The 22,347-nt window shown below is 40.0% G+C and overlaps 1 protein-coding gene across 4 annotated transcripts in view; it reads left to right on the top strand.

Annotated features, from left to right (window-relative positions):
• The window catches only part of IMPG2 (interphotoreceptor matrix proteoglycan 2), a 66,822-nt gene extending 45,248 nt beyond the window's left edge, over positions 1-21,574 (top strand). For 3 of the 4 annotated variants that reach the window (XM_072883944.1, XM_072883926.1, XM_072883916.1), the window contains 12 exons: positions 192-250; positions 1,656-1,673; positions 3,712-3,956; positions 4,585-4,667; positions 8,491-8,815; positions 10,488-12,226; positions 13,117-13,336; positions 14,572-14,782; positions 16,929-17,117; positions 17,305-17,503; positions 18,383-18,462; positions 19,339-21,573. In XM_072883944.1, coding sequence (XP_072740045.1) covers positions 192-250; positions 1,656-1,673; positions 3,712-3,956; positions 4,585-4,667; positions 8,491-8,815; positions 10,488-12,226; positions 13,117-13,336; positions 14,572-14,782; positions 16,929-17,117; positions 17,305-17,503; positions 18,383-18,462; positions 19,339-19,351 — 3,381 coding nt within the window. In that variant the 3' untranslated portion in view covers positions 19,352-21,573. Of the gene's footprint in view, positions 1-191; positions 251-1,655; positions 1,674-3,711; positions 3,957-4,584; positions 4,668-8,490; positions 8,816-10,487; positions 12,227-13,116; positions 13,337-14,571; positions 14,783-16,928; positions 17,118-17,304; positions 17,504-18,382; positions 18,463-19,338 lie in introns of all 4 variants that reach the window. The other variant, XM_072883935.1, reaches the window with a different exon arrangement.
• Positions 21,575-22,347: the final 773 nt, after the last annotated feature.

Here is a 22,347-nt window from a genome sequence, read left to right as displayed (position 1 = left end):
TCCTTTTCTAATAATGAAACAATGTCACCAAAACTCTTCTTCCATAGAGAGAATATTCAACCATTTTTCTCCTATGAGATACAACAGTTCAGATAAATTTTTAGAAAATGTTGAAAATACTTCCTGATTTTTCACTAGATGAGTAGGGTGGAAGAAATCTGTGTTAATTTTCTGTTTTGCTCTCAAAATAGATCAAAAGTGTATTTGAAGGACTACCTGGATACAAAAACATCCATGTTCTGGATTACAGGTAAAAAGATACTGGTGCATATGTGGTGATTGAAACTGATCATGTATGATGGTGCGATGTGCTACCACGACACCTGGGAGTATGCTGGGCATGTGTGTGGGAGTTCCTAGGATGTGTTAACCAAAGGACAAGTGCTTTCATGTTGGTACCTCTAATACAGAGGTTGAAATAGAAATACAGAACTGTATGTAAAAGTAATCATCTCTTTTTTTTGCTCCTGGCATCCACCAGAGAATCTCACATGATATCCTTGCCTTGATTTTAAGACAAGGCATTCTTATTCAAGATTCCATCCTAAAATTAAAAGAGAGGTTTTCTAATTTAGAATTAGTATCTGATACTTCTTCAGTACTGTTGACATATCCTAGTATTAACCAAGGAAGAACACAGAAACATTTTTGGAAAAATGTGGTGTATTTAAAATTTTTTTCAACTTCTTAATGTTACTTTGGGATGACTCTAAAGGTTGGTGTTTGAGATATTTAAAGGTCTTTCTCCCTTTGATCAAAGCAAAGGTGGGTGAATAGTTTGATAAATGGTATGCAATGTTTTAACTCTATTCTTGTAATTTTTTTTTTTTTGAAGACTAGTTTCCTCAAATCAATTTGTGCTTTGGAATGACATTTTAAGTTAATTTGGGGAAAAAAGGGGATCCTGCGTTTTATGCATCAAGCATCTGATGTCTGAGTTTTGGGGTACATAGATCACAAATTATGATTTTTCTTGAATGGACTGGATATAACTTTCAGAATCTAGTGAGACTGTTCATGAGTTAATCTAAATTGTGTTTTCTTTGAGACTTTGTAAGCTGTGTTTCTTAGAATTTATTGGCTGGGATATTCTAGCTAGAATACCTGCACGTAACAAAGCAGCTATACTGAGAAAGATTTTATGGTTGGAAGCCTAGACTGTGCTCAGTTTCCAGCCTGGGAGGTAGCAAAACCTTCCATCTCGGTATCTGCAGTCTAATACATTTGCAAGCTCTTGATTCGTTTGAGAAGACAAGTAAAAGGTTGATATTTCTGGCAAAGCACCAGAGCTCTGTGCTCTGCTGTGCATGACAAAAAAAAGTGTTTGTAAAATAAACCTCTAGGTAGAATTAGTAAGCCTTGATTTTCTTGGTACTGCCAGCAATTTAACTGCATTATTTGCAATAAGATGAGATGCCTCTGCTCTGCTGATCCCTTGTGATCAATAGGAAATACCTCAGTTCAGTAAAAGCAGAACAGTTTTTTATGTAGCGGAATAACTATGCAACTTATAACCATTTTGCTGTATGCATTTTCAAATTTGTGTGCCCTGTAGAATACCAAAGCAAATTTGTTAAAGAGAGAAGACTTAAAGGAAATCATAACATGGATTTAACAGGTTTTGCTATTGTGTTTTGTTTTGTTTCTATATCCAGCTCTCCTGAGGAGGACAGGTAAAGACAACTTTTTTAAATATATTGTCATAATACAGATGGAAAAACACATTTAGCTGGAGGACACTGTTTTGGGGATTTGTAGTTTTGGCTCCAGAGTGAGATAGTTATCCAGCGTAAATATTATGTGGGGGGGTTCTACCAGAAACTGTGAGTAACTGCTCTGTTTTGATTATGGATAAACCTAATTTGCTTATTTAAGTCCTAATCATAAAAAAACTACTTCGGGAAAATCTTCCTAAACACAAGTCAGCTACTGGGCTAACTTGTGTATAGGAGTCTCTTTTGTGAAGAAAACAAAATTCCTTAAAGATGATTCAAGGTCTTTATACTTTGCAGCACAGTCTTGAATAGATACGGGATGATGATGATTATTATAGAAATTAAAGTAGGTAAGAAAACCATACTTCTCCAGCAAAGGCACTTGGCTTAGCTACTTCAAGGCCAGAGGTGCTGCACATCTTAGCAGTAGTTTTACAAACGTCCTTTAGCAGAAGATGGGATCAGTCTGGACTTGTTTTTTGTTAGACATATGCAGGTTAAGCATCCAAAACTTTCCTCCATTGGTATTTTCAGAATTTCACAAGACAGAAGAACTGCAGCCTTTAACTTACTAGATGTATTATTTTCTTTTGTGTATTTCTCAGCAAAGGCATAAACAGTTTCCACGGTTTTACAGAGAATGAACATTTTAATTTTAGAAGAAAGGTTAGAAAATACAAATCTTTTCACAAACAGTAGTGACTTAAAGCCATCCTCCACTACTGTGCACTTCTGCAGGCTAAGATGCATGCAACTATTCACAAAGGTTATGTTCCAAGCACCAGATGTTTTAGCCCTTTCCAGACAGATGATGGTGTCGTAGTTGTTAGTTAGGGATTATTAACTGCAACTGACAGCACAGTTGTATTAAATTTAAATGTTACTTTTGAGGAGCATACTGTATTCCATCTTTGCTGTGCCTTTTCACTACTGCTGTCCTTTTTTATTTCCTCTGCTGACAATCAGTGCCCATGGTGAGCCTATGGTGGGCTCATTTCAATGATAGAGCCAGCAGCAAAACTCCAGCAGGCTCCTGGTTTTAGTCAGTGTGTTTGCCGATTACGTCTCTGTTGTATTTGGTGCTGGGGCTTTAGAGACTTCTCTGAACAGGGCCATTACTTTAGCAATGCAGTCCGGCTCTGTGGAATGAGGAAAACCTGTCTTTGGAGCACATTTTTCTAACACTTCATAGATTACTTCATTTTCTTGCTGTGCCCTGTGTACAGGCATATGTTATATTATATGTTATATTTTCTAAAGCTCCCTTGTGCTTATGCCCAGTGTATGGTAAATCTGATTGCTGCCTACGCTGTCATGTGGGAAGGGACGTCCAGATGTATTCAGGAAAAGAAAATTATGAAAATGGAGGAGAGTTAATATGAAAAAAGCTAAGCTGTACACAGATAGAAAACTTCTTAAAAGAATAAATGATCAAACAAGTCTAGAAAAATGTTCTCAATTATAAGCTGTATTAAATACCATTTTACTGCTATTGAAGACATTATTTCAAGCAGATCAACACCAGACAGTGACAGTGATCAGGGTTCCCTTTTGCTACTGTATATTGCTACTGTATACAGCCTGTTTTTTCCAGGCTGTTTTTGTACCTCAGAGCCATTCCCATCATTAAAATCATCACTCACACTACTGCATGCTGGTGGGCCCGTTACTAATGCTGGCAGAAAGCCAACGTTTTGGTCTGCTTGTGGTCTGTCTACCACTCACACGTAGAAATACAGGGCCTGGACCAGACCAGATGTCAGAGTCTGGTAGCCTTTCCCTTCAGATGTTTGCAGTGGTGGAAAGCACAGGCAGGCAGACAAAAGTGTGAAAAGAATTAAATTGTTTTTATCTAGAATCCTTTAAAGCAATGTATTTTTATATTAAGGGTATTGACACAGGTTCTTGGGGGGGGGAAATATCATGGTGTTTGCTATATGTTGGAAAACCTTGCATCTCTTATCTGTGTTCTCGTTCTCTTTTTGTACAACTGAAGTGGGGTAGAAGTTCACTATGCTGTTACATTTGATGGAAAAGCCATCAGCAATGCCACCTGGGACCTGATTAACCTTCATTCCAACAAGGTGGAGGACAACTCCTTTATGGGCATAGAGGATAATCCAACAGCTGTGTACACCATCAGTGATTTCCGAGATTATATTGCTGAAATCCTCCAGAAAAATGCCTTGCTTGAAAACACTTCCTTGTCTTTAGACCCTAACTCTCTCCAGCTTACTAATGGTGGGTATTAATTACGATGCATCGGTGGGCCACACATCTGAAGTTTTATAAAATAAATCTCAGAGATGAGTGAATTATTCGGCTGCCCTCTGAATAATTAAAAGGAAACAACACACACAACTGCGTTGTGGCTTGTTTTGCTCTGATCTTAACCAGGTCAAGTCATTAGCAGTAGTATCCCAGTCCTTAATCCATTAGATTAGCCTCTTTTTTTCTTTGACACCGAGGTTTGTGGTATGCAATTTCAGTAATACTTCCAACAGTTTACAGGAATGGAAGGGGAAGTGTGGTTCACATGATGCATGTTGCACCAAGATGACCTTCAGCTTAGTAGCTCGGCGTTGGCCTTGAGCAGCACAAAGGAAATAGCTGGTTTATTGTTGAATATTCAACGATCCTGCCAGAGGTGGCGGAGGAGTGCTGTCTACCCCTCTGTTCTCATCTTTCTTCTGTACTTCCTGTCAGTGATCTGGGGGCATTTCCAGAAACACAATCTCTCTAGTAAACTTTTAAAAAAGATTTTACTCGCAAATCTGAGATGAGGGAGGGTTTTTTGGTCAGTCTTCCAAAACAACTTCCTCACACTGTTACTGCAGCCTTTAGATCCCAAGTATTTATATTTCCACAGTGAAAGAAATACTACACCCGACACCAGAAGACCCATCCTGGATTAGTGAGCATCCAGTTGTGCTGGAGCGCCCAGAGTTCGATGTGAGTATGGTTCTGAGCACTGGCCTTTGGACACATTTGAACAACTTAACTCAGTAAGGCGGAATTACAGCCAATGCCCAGAGCTTCTCTATCGGGTTGTTCATGCAGAATAAGTAGTCATGATGGCACACGGTATACCAGAGTAAAACCTCTGGTGAAATCTCTCATCTGATAATTTTATATCTGTTGCACAACAGATATAATCTGTTGTGATCATCTGTGATCATCTTATATTACGTGGCAGTCCTGTGTTCCTGGCTGTCCAAGCCAGGTCTTGCTTCTTAGGCTTCCTTTGTCCGTTTTTTCATAATGTTTAGACTGTAAATTGCTCTAAAGACATGATTCTTCCCACAATACTACCTTTCTTTGGAAAGCAAGAAATAGATGTAAGCACTAAAGCTGGCTGCTAGCAGAGATAAAATGGTAAGTTTCATATGCTCCTTTTGTTACTGTATTGCTTTCACTGAAAGTTCTCAGTTCAGTTTTAAAATTATGTCCATCCCCTTAATTCCAGCAAAGGAAACACAGAAAAATAATAGGCAGTGGTTTCTTTTTTTTCCTTTTGAAATTGTAATTATCTCCTCTGATCACCTGTGGAACAACCCAGGTCATAGACTGAAGTTCCCCACTGGACAGGAGACGTAGTATCCCTGACCACGTCCTGTACAAAGCAATGGGGCTTTAAGCAGAGATACCAAGTTAGGTGCCAGCGACGCTGAGATGGAGCTACTTAGTTCTGCCGACAGCTGGAATTTCTGAATGGTGGAGCGTTGTCTGGGCTTAAGGATTTATCCAGTAGGTTTCTGCTCTGCACTCTGTTGTGTAACAGATGTGCCTTCCAAGAAGAAATGAGCTCAGTTCATGCCACAAAATCCAGATCCACCTATGTTTGATGGTAGGCTTTCACTAAGTTCATTTTGAGATAATGTTGTGAACAGACACATTTAATTTCAGGCCAGCTTCTAAAATCCTTATGGAAGCAAAATTTGTAGTCACTTCACAGAACCCAAATATTCTTGTTATAATGGTCACAGGTATAATATCCTTAATTTCGTGCTAGTTTTGCCTGAGTTTTAAAAACTAATTGTGGATGTCTAAAATGCAAATTCATATGGATTTGCCATAAATGGCTTTCATGGTGTGAATAAACATGAATTTAAGTTCACTTTCAGGAGAGGCCTTTCTCTTTATTAGAGCTATCCAACTAGATCAAAATATTACAGAAGTTTATTTTAATAAGACTAAATGAAAGTAAAACTAATTCTGCCATCTTTACCTTCTATTTGTGGATACTCTGACAGATATGCAGACAAGAAGATTTTTAGAGTTGAGGTAGCTTTGCAATAATAAATTTTAAACCAGTTTTAGGGAATAGTATGTACAAGAAAAAATTCTGGAAGTTACACTTTTCTAATCACGGACTATGAATAATAATGTCATCTATGTCTTTGGTCAAAAACTCTGATTTTACAGAAGATATTGAGCATATCCAAAACCAGCTGTGTACAATCTGCAATACACAGATAATTTGGGAAGTAACTTCAGATAAATTTAAGAAAATCATAAACATGCTTAAACAGTAAACAAGGCTGAAATGATTAGTCAGTGATTTCCACAGATGTCAAACCCTTATGGTTCAAGTAGATACTGTTAAGTAGAATTGTTACCTATGAAAAAGAGTTTTTCTATTATTTTTCTTAGCTGATTTGAGAGTAAGTTGGATTTGTATTATCATACATACTCATGACATAATGTGGGACTATCATGACTTCACCATCTAATTGCTAGCAGATGGTACCAACTAATCATTAATTCTTTTCTTTGAGTTTTACAGCTCTCTTAAAAAGTGAAGAAAAAAATCTAGTCTAGGTTTTGAAATCTGTATTTTCTTGTTATTTCTCTTGAGTTGTAGCAGGTAGAATGCTCTGGCTTGCTGAACACAATGCCTTTCTGGCAGCAGAAAATGGAAAATCAGGGAGAGGGTTCTGTGTTTGCAGTCATCTGTCATATTTGTAAGCCTTTCAAAAGACATTAGCGAAAACCAGAACTTGCCAATATGATATTAAACTTGTTAATATAATATATTGCGCTGTAACAAGAATCTTTGAATAATGTTAGTTGTCATAGGAACATCTGTCCACATTCAAATAAATGATGAAGTGCAATCCCTGGCAACTAAATGCTCACATAAAAAAACCAAATGTATTGAGAAGCTATTGCTGGTAGTCCTTATTCTTTACGGAATTTATATGTGTAACTTGTTTCTAATCTTGCACAGTAACTTTTTTTACAGCTTTATTTATAGTGGTCAATTTTGCAAAAAAAGATAATTGCTGGAGCACATGTTTATATGGTATACCTGCTTTTCAATTGATTGTTACCATATAAATTAAAAAATGTGAGGAGACTGGGGTGGTATAACAAGTGGCTATAAAAATGTGATGAATACAGGCAGACAAATAATTAAATAAAAATACCTTAACTGTCTTCTTTCCAAAGCATTCAAATGCACTTTGAATGAAGTTGAAAATTTAATTCACCCACATTTCAACCAGGAGTAAAATTTCAAATTGAAAAGTATTTGGACTCTTCCTGTTACTCATGCCGGTCAAGTAAAAGAAAGAGATTGGACAGGAATGGTGAGCTACAGAAATGGTGAATCAGGAGTTTGTTTTGAACTGTAATACATATTACAGAAACCTGTGTCCACTGCCCACTTAACTTTACTAGTCACCATCAGCAGTTGGTTAGTTCTTAGAAAATTGCTGCTTCTTGAAATTGGCAGTTTTTCATACCCCAAGGGTTTTTTGTCCACATCAGACTATTGCACAGCATTGACATGTGGGCAGGTATCCATGTGAAGTACTAATTCCCAAGTTTTAGGCAGTCAGCTTGCTTTTGTAGCCTTGACCAAATAACTTAATCTCTTCATTGATTTTTCCCAGTATAATTCCCTCATGAGACACCATGGTAGTAGATTAATATTCAAAGACGGAATGTGCTAAGTATTCTAACTGTAAACCAAATAATGATTGGGGTATGGACTAGTAAGTAAACAGTGTGCAAATTGGAGATTTAAAAAATTCTCTTTGCACATTTCAAACAATTTGCAAATTCATTGTGCATACTCTGTTGTTCATAATTTTTTTTTTTCCCTTGCACAGGCATCTCAGCTTTGAGACTAAAGTTATTCCAGGTTCTAAACACTCTTCTTTACATGATGGTCTTTGTTTCCCACATACTAAAAGACAGCAATAAATGACCACAGGGCATGCAGACATTCAAGTTCAGTTTCTAAACTGTTTTATGTATCATAGTAGCTGTAATATTATAATTACTGTATTGATTATGTAGCTGATGAATAATAGCTGCTAAGACCTCTTCATGCCTTAGGAAGGCAGGCAGTATTTTGTGCATTTATCTTCGATTTAATTAGAAATGGACAAATCCATTTTTTCAGTCAAGAAAAGGAAAGGAGATGGGGTGGGTATAGATGGTGAATCTCTTAATACCATAACTGAAGCTGCACTCCAAACAATCTGAATGGCTTCTGTCCCTTTTTAGTGGACATGAATGGACATGAAATGTATGTCACAAGGATGTGCATTTTACATGTACATTGCACTTTATTGGCAAAGGGTATATATTTGCCAGTCCTCCCAGTTTGGCTGCTCCTGCTGCTGTGCATTACTTTCTCACAGAGGCGGTAGTACCGGATTTTGTGGTTGGCTGCTGCTAACACCCTTTATGTGTTCAGCCCAACGCGGACAGCCAATGCTTCCCCTGTAATAGTGGAAATATTAATAGTGGGTTTATGTTCCAGGACAGCACCTTTTTAGCTGAACGGCCTTCAGCAGATGAATCGACTGTCAGCAATTCCTTGCCCTTTGATTTCACCAAACCAGATTCCACTTCAGATAGTGAACAGTCCAATGACAATGAAATCTGGCCAAGACCAGAAAATCTGGACTCTGAGGCCAGTTTGGCACCTGAAGCTCCGCTCTCCTCAGAGGCTGACGTCACTTCTTTGCCTGATGGGCTGAATTTAGAGGATGGGAATCGGACTCCTCATTTGGTCACTGCACCAGTGTTAGGGCGTGATTCTGTGGACTCTCTGGAATGGCTTTCAGCCTCCAATTCTTTAGATGGTAAGTTAATACCATTGACTGAAGCTTAAATTTGTATCAGGAAGCCAGTGCTTCCTGATACTCACCAAAGGTATAGTTCACCAAAATGACTTTTCAGAAAGGTCTAAAAAATTGGATATCTTTCTCTGATAGTTTTTACCTTTCCTGTGTGCATGTATCCAAGAACAATATGCTAAGATAAAATGTTTGTAACAGCTAATAATGCCTGTTTATCCCTTCAGGAAATGGTATGCACATGATACTTGTTTAATTGCACAGAAGTATTTTTGTATAGGGCATGTTTAGGTGATGCCATACAGAGATAACTGATCTCTGAAGTAGACTGACTAGCCTAAGGACGTGCCACACAGTTACTGCTTTATTGCTTACTCTGCAGTCTTGACTTGGCCCATAGAATATCTGAAAGAAAAGTGGGAGAGGTCAACAGGGGTCCTTCTGACTTCGGCATACAAAATCCAGGATATATCACAGGAAACATGCTGAACACAGATCTACAGACAATAAAATGAGTGGAATTTGACACTTTTTATCATAAACAATAACTCCCACAGCATTCTCCTGGAGAAACTGTCTGCTCATGGCTTGGATGGGTGTACTCATCGCTGGGTAACAAACTGGCTGGCTGGCTGGGCCCAAAGAGTGGTGGTGAATGGAGTTAAACCCAGCTGGCGGCTGGTCACAGGTGGTGTTCCCCAGGGCTCTGTGTTGGGGCCAGTTCTGTTTAATATCTGTATCAATGATCTGGACGAGGGGATCGAGTGCACCCTCAGTAAGTTTGCAGATGACATTAAGTTGGGCAGGAGTGTTGATCTGCTCGAGGGTAGGAAGGGTCTACAGAGGGATCTGGACAGGCTGCATCGATGGGCTGAGGCCAATTGTTCAATAAGGTTAAGTGTCAGGTCCTGCACTTGGGTCACAACAACCCCATGCAACGCTACAGGCTTGGGGAAGAGTGGCTGGAAAGCTGCCCGGCAGAAAAGGACCTAGGGGTGTTGGTCGACAGACAGCTGAATATGAGCCAGCAGTGTGCCCAGGTGGCCAAGGCAGCCAATAGCATCCTGGCTTGTATCAGAAATAGCGTGGCCAGTAGGACTAGGGAAGTGATTGTCCCCCTGTACTCGGCACTGGTGAGGCTGCACCTCGAATACTGCATTCAGTTTTGGGGCCTCTCACTCCAAGAAAGACATTGAGGTGCTGGAGCGTGTCCAGAGAAGGGCAATGAAGCTGGTGAAGGGTCTAGAGCACGAGTCTTATGAGGAGCGGCTGAGGGAACTGGGGTTGTTTAGCCTGGAGAAAAGGAGCCTCGGGAGACCTTATCGCTCTCTCCAATTACCTGAAAGGAGGTTGTAGAGAGGGGAGTGTTGGTGTCCCAAGTAACAAGCAATAGGACAAGAGGAAATGGCCTCAAGTTGCACCAGGGGAGGTTTAGATTGGATATTAGGAAAAAGTTCTTTACTGAAAGGGTTGTCAAGCATTGGCACAGGCTGCCCAGGGAAGAGGTTGAGTCGCCATCCCTGGAGGTATTTAAAAGATGTGTAAAGGTGGCACTTAGGGCCATGGTTTAGCAGTGGACTTGGCAGTGTTAGGTTTACAGTTGGACTTGATTATCTTAAGGGTCTTTCCAGCCTAAATGATTCAATGATTCTAATTGGAAATTTATTTTTATTTTTAGTGTTTGAAGATACTGGACTATCTGAAGACCTTCTTTTGCCTTCAAGTCCTCCTCCTCACCTCGTGCCTGAAGAACCTCCATTTACAGATGATTATGCAGTTCCTCTGCTTTCTGCACCAACAGTGGCCTCTTCATCAGTCATAGAGACTGATATTAAAGAAACAGTATCTACTGAGAAGGAGGAAGTAACTCAGGGTAGTCCTGCAGGCAGTAACAATGCAGACTCTGTGTTGCATGAGTCTGTGGAAGAAATTAATTTTCCCTTAGAAGTACAGCCAATGGAAGATGAAACTGATATGTATCTTGGAGATAGAGTTATATATGATGATGGGTCTGGTTCAGCTTTTGATGGCTCGGGAAAAGAAATGGAACCAAGTAGTTGGCCTTGGGAAGAAGCAACACTGGAACCAGTTTTCTACCCTGGTCCTGATAGCTGGCTTGAAGATGACAATGCGTCTTTGTTAATCAGAACTGAGGATATTCCTGAAGGCATGATCTTGGACTATATTCTTAACTCTGGGAATAAATTAGATGATGATCCTTCCAAAGATGACAATGAAGGTATGGCCAATATAAAAGAAGATTTCCTCGATGAGTCTGAAATATTTGTCTTTCCAGAGACTACAACTTGGCAGGTACCTCTGTTACAGACAGAAGAGCCATCATCTGTGGAACCATCTACACAGACAGAAACATCAGGCATGTATGATTCTTCTTTTGTTAAACCATCCTTGGGTTTGGAGCCTTCAGTGGACCATTCCTTTGTAGACATGCCAAATGGAGAGGCCCCTGTCTCACCGCACAATACAGGTCTGTCTGTGGAAGATAGCCTCCTTAAATCTACAGGGACCGTCAGTATGGAGAAACCTGAAGAGTCCAGTGTAGGTCAGAACATAATTTCTGAAGCAGATGAACATCAAAATGAAGACAGGACAACAGCAGAAGAACTATTGACAGTGGGGCAGTCAGAGGTAACTGAAGCTGCTACAATAAGCCACTTGGACACAAGCTCTTCAGAAACTATTCTGACCGCAGATTCTTCCACGGTAAACCCTGATGCTTCCACAGAAGAGCAGCAAGCGCTAGATTTATCATTGGCAGGACACGACACTACTGGATCAGCAGTGGAGAAACCAGCTGACATTTGGCCTACTGACAGAGCACTAGAAAACTCATTAGATCAGACAGTGCAATCAGCAATGCCGAGTGCCACTCAAGTTTCAACTGTAGCTCCTTCTGTAATAGATCAGATCACTGGACAGGGTGGTACAGACCATGACACGCATGTTTCCATGAGCTTCAGCACCGTTACAAACTCCTATGTAACAGTGAGTGTAACAAGCAGCACTGTTGAACTTCCGTCCCATCTCCCTCCTGTGGGATCTACGGTGTCATCGTCTGTGTCATCTACCTCAACAAAGCTGGGAGATGAAACGACGAGAGTCCTGGGTATTTCAGTAGACCGGGATCGAGTGAGCACTGTCCGCTTTTCTCCTGAGCTGACTGAGGAGGGAAGGAGCATGACTGAAAGTCACGTGGAGCTAACAACTCGTGTCCAGTCCACAGAGATGGCCAGTGTGGCTTGGGCCACACACGAAAATCGAAGTAGTACTCCTGTCCCGTCACGAGCTCTAGTCGTGTTTTTCAGTCTTCGGGTTACCAACATGATGTTTTCAGAGGACCTGTTTAACAAAAACTCCCCTGAATACAAAGCGTTGGAGCAGCGATTCTTGGAACTAGTAAGAATCCCTTCTATGCTGAATGTTCATTACCAGAGAGACAAAAATTGTTGGTAAAGAATAGTTTGTCAGCTCTCTTTTGCAGAGAGCAACTCAAGACTGGTGTTTACAAATATGGTGTCCCTCCATGGGAAAATTCTGTCTGGAAATGGGGGTGGGGTGTGTTGTTTGTCTTTTATTCAGTCTCTCTAAAGCATAACTTTTTAGCACTATGGGCCAGATGCTCTGCTGGTGTCAATAAATGTAGTGGTGTAGCTGAAGTCACTATGACACTCCCCTTACTTGGTTCCAGAGTGCTCTGCATTTAGTCTATAGGGAGAGAGAAGTAAATAAACTGGGGCTGTGGGGAGGTAACTTTTCTGCAACACTTTCAACCCATCCTAAGTAAGAGGTAGTTGAGGGAACTAAGCTGTTCCTAAACTGACGGATGGCTAGCAAAGCCTCACAGGAGTTATACAGCAACAATTGTCTAAATTTTAACGGGGAAATTCCCCTCTCCTGACTAAAATGAACGTTTTATTGTGGGAGATGAAGGGAGCAAAGGAGAGAGCGAGAGGAGGGACATGCTTGAAGGAAATACCCTGTGAAATGACAAGCATGCCTTGTGCTTAGATCAAGGGAGAGTGCCATGTCTGTCCTGAGAACTGTGTTTCTGAATTGCAGATTTTTGGAAACTGTCTGCAAATTGGTATACACTTAAGAACTGTCTGAAATACTCAGGGTCCTGGCAGGCTGCCAGCACGGGCCTCAACTGGCTAAAGTTTTAACACCCTTCCTGTGGGATTTGGATAAAATAATTCAGACTCCCGCTGTTTGATGTGGTAACAGCGCAACTGGCTTGAGTAGAGATTCAAAGATTCAGCTTTTCTGTCATGTCCCCTGTGTTGCAGCTGGTGCCCTACCTTCAATCAAATCTGACGGGCTTCCAGAATTTGGAAATCCTGAACTTCAGAAATGGCAGCATCGTGGTGAACAGTCGAATGAAATTTGCCAAACCTGTGCCTCGGAACGTCACCAACGCTGTGTACATGATCCTGGAAGACTTCTGCAACACTGCATATCACACCATGAACCTGGCCATTGATAAATACTCCCTGGATGTAGAATCGGGTAAGGATGGCAGGGAAATGCAGTTTAGAGAAAGGGATTTAGAGCAACTTCTGCTTTGAGAACTTACTAAAGATCCCAGCGGCTCAGAGACTGCCCGCTACTTTTCACAGGCTGGGCTTTAGAAAGACAGTCTTTCACAGAGTTCAAACAAACAAAGGAACAAAAATCTATTAAGGGAATAAAGAGATGAAAATCAAAGTGGGACCCAGACTGAGCAAACTATATGGGCTCCATATAGAAATATGGGGACAAAACTGGCTAATGTAGTACTCCATATAATGCCACTGCACTTTCACTGGGGAGTGAGGGGGAAGGCTGGTCAGCGAGAACAGTGGTGCCCATCTATCGTGCTTAGTTTCATGTGTGGTTTGAACTTATTCCATGTGATCATCCCTACAGGTGGTAGCCAGTTTAGCCGCCAGGTAGGTATCTGCACAGGTAACAGCTGCTGCCTCACTCTTGTGGTAAGGTCTTGGTTGCACTAAAAAGTTACAGGCCCTCTTAGTTCCCTTCTCTGATACAGAGAGAAAGTTTTGTCCCTGTCTAAGTGAGACAGTAGTTTACCATCTAAGCAACTCGGAAATATTTCCTGTTTCAAGGTTAGAGAAAAGTAACAGTGCTGATCTGTTGGCAAATGGTAGCTGTTCTTCTGAGGTAGCTCTCTTATAAAGATGGTCTAATTAGCATGACAAATCTTCTGATATTGATCATTTAACTATAAGCCAGCCCTCTTAAGCTTGATACAAGTGACGTATCTCAAATGCTACAAGCTTGTGTTCCTTGAAGACAAAGGCAAATCACCTCACAGTAGGTGCTGAGCACCCGAAGGCTCCTTGCCCTTCCCTGTACACTGCTTAGATTTTCTGTAACAAGAAATATTGGAGATCAGCTATGTTTTCCTCATTTGCAAAATATGGTTCCAGCAGACAGGGAACATCTAAGGTACTGCACATTCCAGTAAGGAAAAGAACATTTTATACTTGCTTTTTCGATTGGCTTGTTGGGTGGTCTTAGCCGTACCATTGACATGCACTGTGCAGACAGAGATGAACACCACTTCCTAACACTTGTTCACCTTAGCAGAACCTTTTGTTACTCAGGGAAGACTCATGCCAGTTTTTTGTGGATTATTTTAACTAAGAGGGCATTAGAGAAAATGCCAGCAGACAGCCAGCACTTTGCCTCAGTTAAGGTTCTCCTCTATCATTAATATTTTCTGCTTTGTGTATTCTCAGGTGAGCAAGCAGATCCCTGCAAGTTCCAGGCCTGCAATGAGTTCTCCGAATGCTTAGTAAATCGCTGGAGTGGGGAAGCTGAGTGCGTCTGCAATCCTGGCTACCTAAGCATCGACGGGCTGCCATGCAATAGCATTTGTGATCTGCAACCAAACTTTTGCCTGAATGACGGGAAGTGTGACATAAGCCCTGGGCAAGGGGCCATCTGTAGGTAGGTCATCCTGCTGTTTTAAGTATGTGCTTCCTGTTTGAAAACGCCTTATTGTCTCCTCTATTGTAGCATTCGACAAGATTTGTGCAAAATTCTGTAAGATAATGTGTAACAAGTGAGACGATAATGATTATCATTCACGTTATGCTGCCGAGTGGAGGTCCCAATATTAACGTTGGTTTTCCTATGTAAATATCGGAAATGAGACGGTAACAAATTTCTCTAATAGAATAGAAACATCAGGAAATAAAACTAACTAGGAAAAATGGTAGTAAAGGAACCTACTCAGTTGTTCAAATCACGTTCATTGACCTTTGGGGACAGAATTTATCTCCAGAGGTTTTCTTGAGTAGCAAAGTGTTAGATAATGTCATAAAACAGATGAGAGAGAATACCATCACAAAAATTCGTATCGGAAAGGCATATTCATACAGCATATATTAAAAATAGCACTCTTGGTTAAGAAAAAGTCATAAAAGTAGATCATTGGCCATTTAGGAAAAAATCATGTGTGGTTCACAAAGAGATCAAGGCACAGGCCCCCTGGTTCAAATTTTTGCTTTTAAAAAGATACAGATGCATTTGAACAGGATCTCTGTATTTTACAGGTAATTGAAAAGGCTTAGGACAAGATATAGACAAATCAATGCTCCCTCTAACATTGCACTTCATTTTTCCTTTTCAAGCAATGTAACAGTCTGTTTTTAAAAACAAAATGTACCTATCAACAAAAGATAGGAGACTTACTGCAAAAAAGAATATTACTACTAATAGCTATTATTTATTCAGGTGATTTTTTTAAAAAAAGCTTACCTAGAACATCTCTAAAGTCAGTCTTAGAATCCTAGCAGTTAATGGGAGAAATAAAAATGTTTTTAAAGTTACAAAAATGGATGCTATCACAGATGTACTACAAATTTCATTATATTTGTATAACAGTGTTAATCAGAAACAGGTAAGTATCTGACCTCAAGCATGCTCCGGCCAGCATTTATTAAGAACTTTTTGAAAATTTAAAGTATTGCTTACTACTGTCAGAAACTATTTCAGATATTTATGTTAGAAGACTTAATTTACTGATGTTTCTTATTAATAAGGTTCACTGCTGTGAGTCGTCATAATACCTTAAAATTCCTTGAGTTTTTATAGCAAGAAGTCCCAAACACACATAATGCAAACATGTTATTTTTACTGGTATATTTAAAGTCAGTATTAACATTAAAGTTCTCATGTTCAAAACCACAGCAAGGCAGAAATAATGAATGCTGGTTTGGGCAACTGTTCCAAAGATACTCTTGGACACACGGTTCTTTCTAGTCATTTATTTTATGTATTTATTTAACTAACCATTGTGGAGTTCACTACACTATCAACATTCTGCTCGTTTAACACACCTTCATTTACATTTACATTACAGTATGAATGAGACAACTGCTTTCTACCTTTAGTGTTTGATATGTCATGTGCAAGGCTCAATCAAGGCATAACTTCTTACTTAGTCTAAACACCTCCCAGTTTTAACACATTACAGGATACTCTAAATTGCAAAAACTACAGGCTTTTTCCATCATAAATGCATTATCCTTTTACTATTTTACCGATCTTCATTCAATTCGATAATTTGGGTCGTTCAGCCTGGAGAAGAGAAGGCTCTGGGGAGACCTTATTGCAGCCTTTCAGTACTTAAAGGGGGCTTATAAGAAAGATGGGGATAAACTTTTTAGCATGGCCTGTTGCGATAGGACAAGGGGTAATGGTTTTAAACTAAGGGAGGACAGATTTAGACTAGATGTAAGGAACAAATTTTTTACAATTTGGGTTGTGAAACACTGGAACAGGTTGCCCAGAGAGGCAGTGGAGGCCCCATCCCTGGAAACATTCAAGGTCAGGTTGGATGGGGCTCTGAGCAACCTGATCTAGTTGAAGGGGGGGGGTTGGACTAGATGACCTTCTAAGTCAAACCATTCTATGATTCTATACCAAAAAGGCTGTTCATAATAATAATAATAAAATAAAGTTGGTGCTTGAACATGCAAAGGTATTTGAGGTGACTTAACTGAGGGCATGTCATAACAGGAAGTTAAATACATTTACATTAACCAAAGCTTTTGCTGGTGTTTAATTTCCCCGTGTTTCTTTGTTGCAGGTGTCGTGTGGGAGAGAACTGGTGGTACAGGGGGGAGCACTGTGAAGAATATGTGTCTGAGCCACTGGTTGTGGGTATTGCAATTGCTTCTGTGGCAGGATTCCTTCTTGTGGCGTCTGCTGTCATCTTCTTCTTGGCCAGGACCCTTCGAGACCAGTACACAAAGAGTGACACCGAGGACTCACAGGGGTAAGCGATACCATCTAATGTTTTAAAACATATCTGCTACAATAAGGATAATTTTGTCGTAAATCTCATATCACACAGTTGACAAGCAACAGGATATATAGGTGCCTCCAAATGCCAGGCTTCCCTAATCTATCTGCTGCCCTTCCATGCTGCAGAGAAGCTCACTGTGTGTTTATTGCTCCCCCAGGCAGGGTGACAGCCTCTCGTCCATTGAGAATGCAGTTAAATACAATCCCATGTATGAAAGTGATACGACTGGCTACAGCCATTATTACCGGAGATACCCTCAGCTAACGTCCTACAGTTCTACCAGTGCAGAGACATCCACAGACTACAGCAGTGAAGAAATCAGGCACATTTATGAAAACAGTGAGCTTACTAAGGAGGTAAATGGCCTTGTTTTCATAGTGGCATGGAAAAGATCATGTAAACAATAAGCTTATTCCACACTTGTAACCTGAGAGGTGGGCTCAATCTTTCCCCAGTATCTATGCTCTATATAAACAAGTCGCAATTATGGCTGCTGCAACTATTTATGAGAAGAGAGAAAGAATTTCTTTCCCTGCTTGCTATTAGGTATAGAGAAAGATATGGGTGTGTTCTGACCTGTAATGAACTTCACATGATAAAGGAGCTGACTGCTGAAGTAACTTCATGGGAGTTGGGGAGGTTTGCTGTATTGCTTGACACAGCCTTTAGCTTATAACACCAACTACCTTATGTAAGAGTAGTTATACAGTGAAAACCTGGCACATCCAGGCCTTTTTACAGTTTTTTGGGTTTTTTTTAACTTTAGGTCTTACTATAACCTGCAAGTTAGATCACATCCTTCTCCTTTCTTCCTGTATACACAGTATCCAGGGTTTACTCTAGAAGGCTAAAGAGAAGGGATTTACATCTAGGAACTAACCACAGATTCTTAAGCAACTGTGAGAGGTGTGAATCCAGCCTGTAGCTGGGCTTGTAGGCAAAGTATCTATGAGATAAATGGTTTTGATAAAGGCTGTTGAAATGCCACACTCTGTCCAAACCCTGGTTTTGATTTAAAAGTAAAGTAGTATGGGATTCCAATGAAGTGCTTTGCTTAAAAAAAAAAAAAAAAAAAGGCGTAAAGAAGAATTTTGGTATTGGAGTGCCCAATTTCAAGCTCTACTCCTTGAAATAGCAAAGCACAGGAGTTTTATTTTCCAAAAACCAGAAATCAGTTACTTCAGTAGTATTCTGATTTCTGTTATGTACTTACAATTGTATTTCTTGTATTCTAGGAAATTCAGGACAGAATTCGAATTATAGAGCTCTACGCTAAAGACCGTCAGTTTGCAGAGTTTGTTAGGCAGCATCAAATGTGAGTGAAATGTCTTGTCGGGATAACTCCTTCGATGTTTTCTCATGTGGCCTTTACTACATTAATGTATTTTTCATATGAAGGATCTAGAAATGCTGGAACACTAGAGGTTAAGATTTCAACATTATTTCTGAAGAGGCTCAACCCTTTTAAAGTACTTAAAATAATCAGTGTCAAAAGTAGATATCCCCAGAAGGTATGTTAAAAGCAGTGAAGAGGAATCCCAAAGTTAATGGGTGTCAGAGAAGCACTGACATCAGTTTCAGTCCTTGAAAGCACAGATAGAACCTTCTTAACTCTTCTAGTGTAGTTACTATTGCCTAGTGTTCTATTTAAAATAGAAATTTTAAAAGCATGTTAGTTTATCTTGAGTTCTCAAGACTTGGCAACTAACCAAAATCCAAGAGATCACTAGTACAATCCTGTCTGGTATGGTGGGCACCTACCATAATAGAAGGCTTACAATTCCAAACAATTAACCAAGCTGAGCCGTGTGCTTTGATGAAAGCTAACCATGAAAAAGGCCATAGAGGAATTAATAATTAGCATACACACTCTTAAGAACTGTGCTCTTACTGTAGCAAGCAGCAAATTACAGCTAGCTGGGTTAGTCTGAAAGATCCTTGGGATCCTATTAAAAATAGCTACAGTAGCAAAAATCTTGTGTTCCAAGATCATCAACTATACTTTTTTTTTTAATTGAAAATAACAGCAGTTCACATTTTTCCATGTCAGTTTTTCATTTTTTCATCTTGAAAAGGATCAGGGTCTAAATTTTCCACAGCTGGAAAGTAGTAAGGACTGCCTCATATAAGCCTTGAATCCAGTGTTTTAAAGAGACTAACTTAATCATTGCTTCTCTGTTTTTCGTTTCAGGAAGCTGCTTTAAGAAAAAAAGAAATCAGTAGAATGCATGTGGGAGATAAAGACTACCTTGTTGCCATAGCAATGGGCTCAGATGTAACTGCAAAGTTACTTATAGTCTTAACATTGCATGGATACAGATGTTTTCTAAATGAATGGCTAAAATGTACAGATGTCTGTTTATCTCAATTACTTCTGGCTTTTCTGTGTAAAGTGACATTTTTAAGAGGTGATCAGAAGTGACAGAGGTTATGAAAGTTCATTTTTCTTTAACTCTGAAATGAACAGTGAAAGTTTGTATACCAAGGCAAAAAAACCTCTTCAGGTAAGAGAAGATACATGCACAACCAAAATAAAATGTACATTTAAAATCCCTGTCTGGCACTTATCCCCCCACTGGAGGCTACTGTAGCGATTTCACAGGTATAAAGTACTAGTGGGAAGAAATATTTGGTTTGCAGGCGAATGATTTGTAGGGGAGAACTGTTGTGCTAGAATTATGTTAGCATTATTTTAAAGCATTCCCATTATAAACACAAACATAACCTCACCAGAAAAATTGTTCTTTTGTATAGATGCCTGATGTACATTTTGTCACCTGGCTTTAGCAAAACAGAACATAGTACTGAGCCTGCAGGCCTCCTAAAGGCTCTCTCCAACAACAATCATCACCACTGCCTGTCACTGACCCCACGAGGCGCCTCAGCAAGGCAGGGCAGTATTTCTACAGTACAGTGTTTTTAAAGCCAAGGTGGTTGGCTCTCCAGCTGTTCCTGGCAGACACACAAGCTGGGGCACAAAAGGGCTTCTATCATACCAATGTTCTGTGAAGCTTAAGTGACTAACATTGACTTTTTTGTATGTAGACAAGTTGTTTGATATTTTATAAGTTTAATACATGTTATTTATTTGTTGTGCATTTCCCTACCAGCTTAGTTTCATAATGGATTTAATTGTTGAAATAGAAAGATGAATAGTTTAATGATGAAATACTACAGTGGCATTTGTGCCCACCCTTTTTAAAAATATATTTAGTGTTTACTCAATGTCGAATTCAGCCAACTAATATTTGAATTTTCTTTACTGAACTGGGCAATAGCCTGCCATGAGCTCTGTTTCAAAATCAGGGTGTGGTACTTAAGTGCATGCATATTTGGTAGATGGCAGCCCTTTCCTATGGGGAAGGGAAAAAATGAGATTATTCTTGGCTTAGTGGAAGTCAGTGTAGAATTCCTTAAACAGAAGTCGTCAGCCTGAAACATTTTAAAATAGCTGAATTGAGATGGGGACCTCCGAGGTACAGAAATGGAGTTTTATCTTCACGTTACGAAGAGAGTTCTGACTACATGTTAAGGTGTGTTGGGGCTCTGTTCAGTCACCCAGTGTCTCTAAGGCATTAACACAGCTGTCAGGGTTAGGGCACTAATAGTCTCACATTAGCTTCTGCTAGCAAACAAGGCCAAGCTATTTGTTATTTCTACAAAGTCTGTAGTTCTTGGCCCACATGTGCCAACAGCCACCTGATACTTTTTACAGTTAAGTTATAGTGAGAATTACTTACTTGTCCATAGGCAGCTTAGCTAAACAAGTGAAGATTTCAATGCAATTCTTCTATGTGTTCTGGAGAACCTCACTGGATCACTTATGTAGTGTCTTCTTGCCTTGAGTGGCAGGGAATGGGTATCAAGAGCCACACATCTGTCAAATAAATGCTTACATAAACCACTGTAAGCCCAAATAATGCAAGACAGCAGGAAGTAATATGGTGCTGCTGAACATTGTTGTGACCAGATGTTGAGACAGGCCCCATTCTGCTGGGTAACCCAAAGGCTCTCAGAGCAGCTGGTCAGAGTTTGAGAGGCACAGCCCACTCCCTCCTGCCCCTGCAGCAGCATGGCTGAGCCATCCTGTAACACCAGGGCCTGTGATCATGGTACCTGTACAATGTGGAAAAGTACTGGGCTCAGGGTATGCATCAACTTGTGACTTGTTTCTGTGCAGCTGGGCTGCCAGCCCTGGGCAATAGCTTCAGTGCTGCTCCCGCTAAGTGCAGCAGTGGCTGGTGGCTGGGGTCAGGCATGTTTTAAAGGCATTCTAGTTATTTGCTGTGTATAAGCTGAGGAGACTCTTGGTTACACTGAGTATGAGGTATTTCAGTGTATATACAGTGAATCTTTTCTGTGTGTGTGTATACATATGAACATAATGGTATCTTATTTTCACTACAATAAAAAATAATTTCCAAAATATTTTTTCTATAAAATTAATGTAAAGGCTATGAGTTTGATATGAGGACAGAAGGTATCTTAGCCATGATGATTTGTGCAGGTAGGATCAGAAAGTTTGGGGTTTTTTTCAGGGTTGGTTACACTGTTAAACTCGTTTGCTAACAAAAGTGTCAAATGTAGTTCATTATCAATTGCAAGGTTATGGTCTGAAAATTCATGGTGAGTGCATTCACATTCACAAAAGCATTCACATAATGAGTGCTTTGCTCTCAGTTAAGCTCTTTGCCCATTTTGAAGATGTTTTGACTTTTTTTTTTTTTTACTCTTGAAGTCTCAAAAACAAACACTCCTCCCCTTCAAACCTCTTCATCTACACTGTTTGATGATGCATCTTACAACACACCAAGAAGGACTTAATGAACTTACTTTCCTTGATACCTTCCCAATCCAAGGCAGAGACAAAGAACCCTAAATATCCCCAAAAAAACCCCAAACCTCAAACCAGCTCTGTGTACAAATCTACCAGTACTTCTTATCATTTCATATACAGTTTTTCACTTGCTAAAAGTAAAAAGTGCAGGTTTGAATGACTTGGCTCTATTTAAGAACATGCACAAAAGCAGTTATTGTTTACTGAACACTGACAGGTCTACCAGCTTCTGTGGCCCCCCTCAAGGCTTGAAACACAGAGAAAAACAAGGCCCTGCATGACACAGCCAGCTGCCCCTTTAACAGAGGACCTCAAACATACAGCAACCCATTTTGGACCACAGTGCCATGTACTGCAAAAACC

The sequence above is a fragment of the Ciconia boyciana genome, chromosome 1, assembly GCF_034638445.1.
Source record: "Ciconia boyciana chromosome 1, ASM3463844v1, whole genome shotgun sequence".
NCBI lineage: Eukaryota > Metazoa > Chordata > Aves > Ciconiiformes > Ciconiidae > Ciconia > Ciconia boyciana.
The sequence above is the reverse complement of the archived record's forward strand: the minus strand, read 5'-3'. Positions and strand labels throughout refer to the sequence as shown.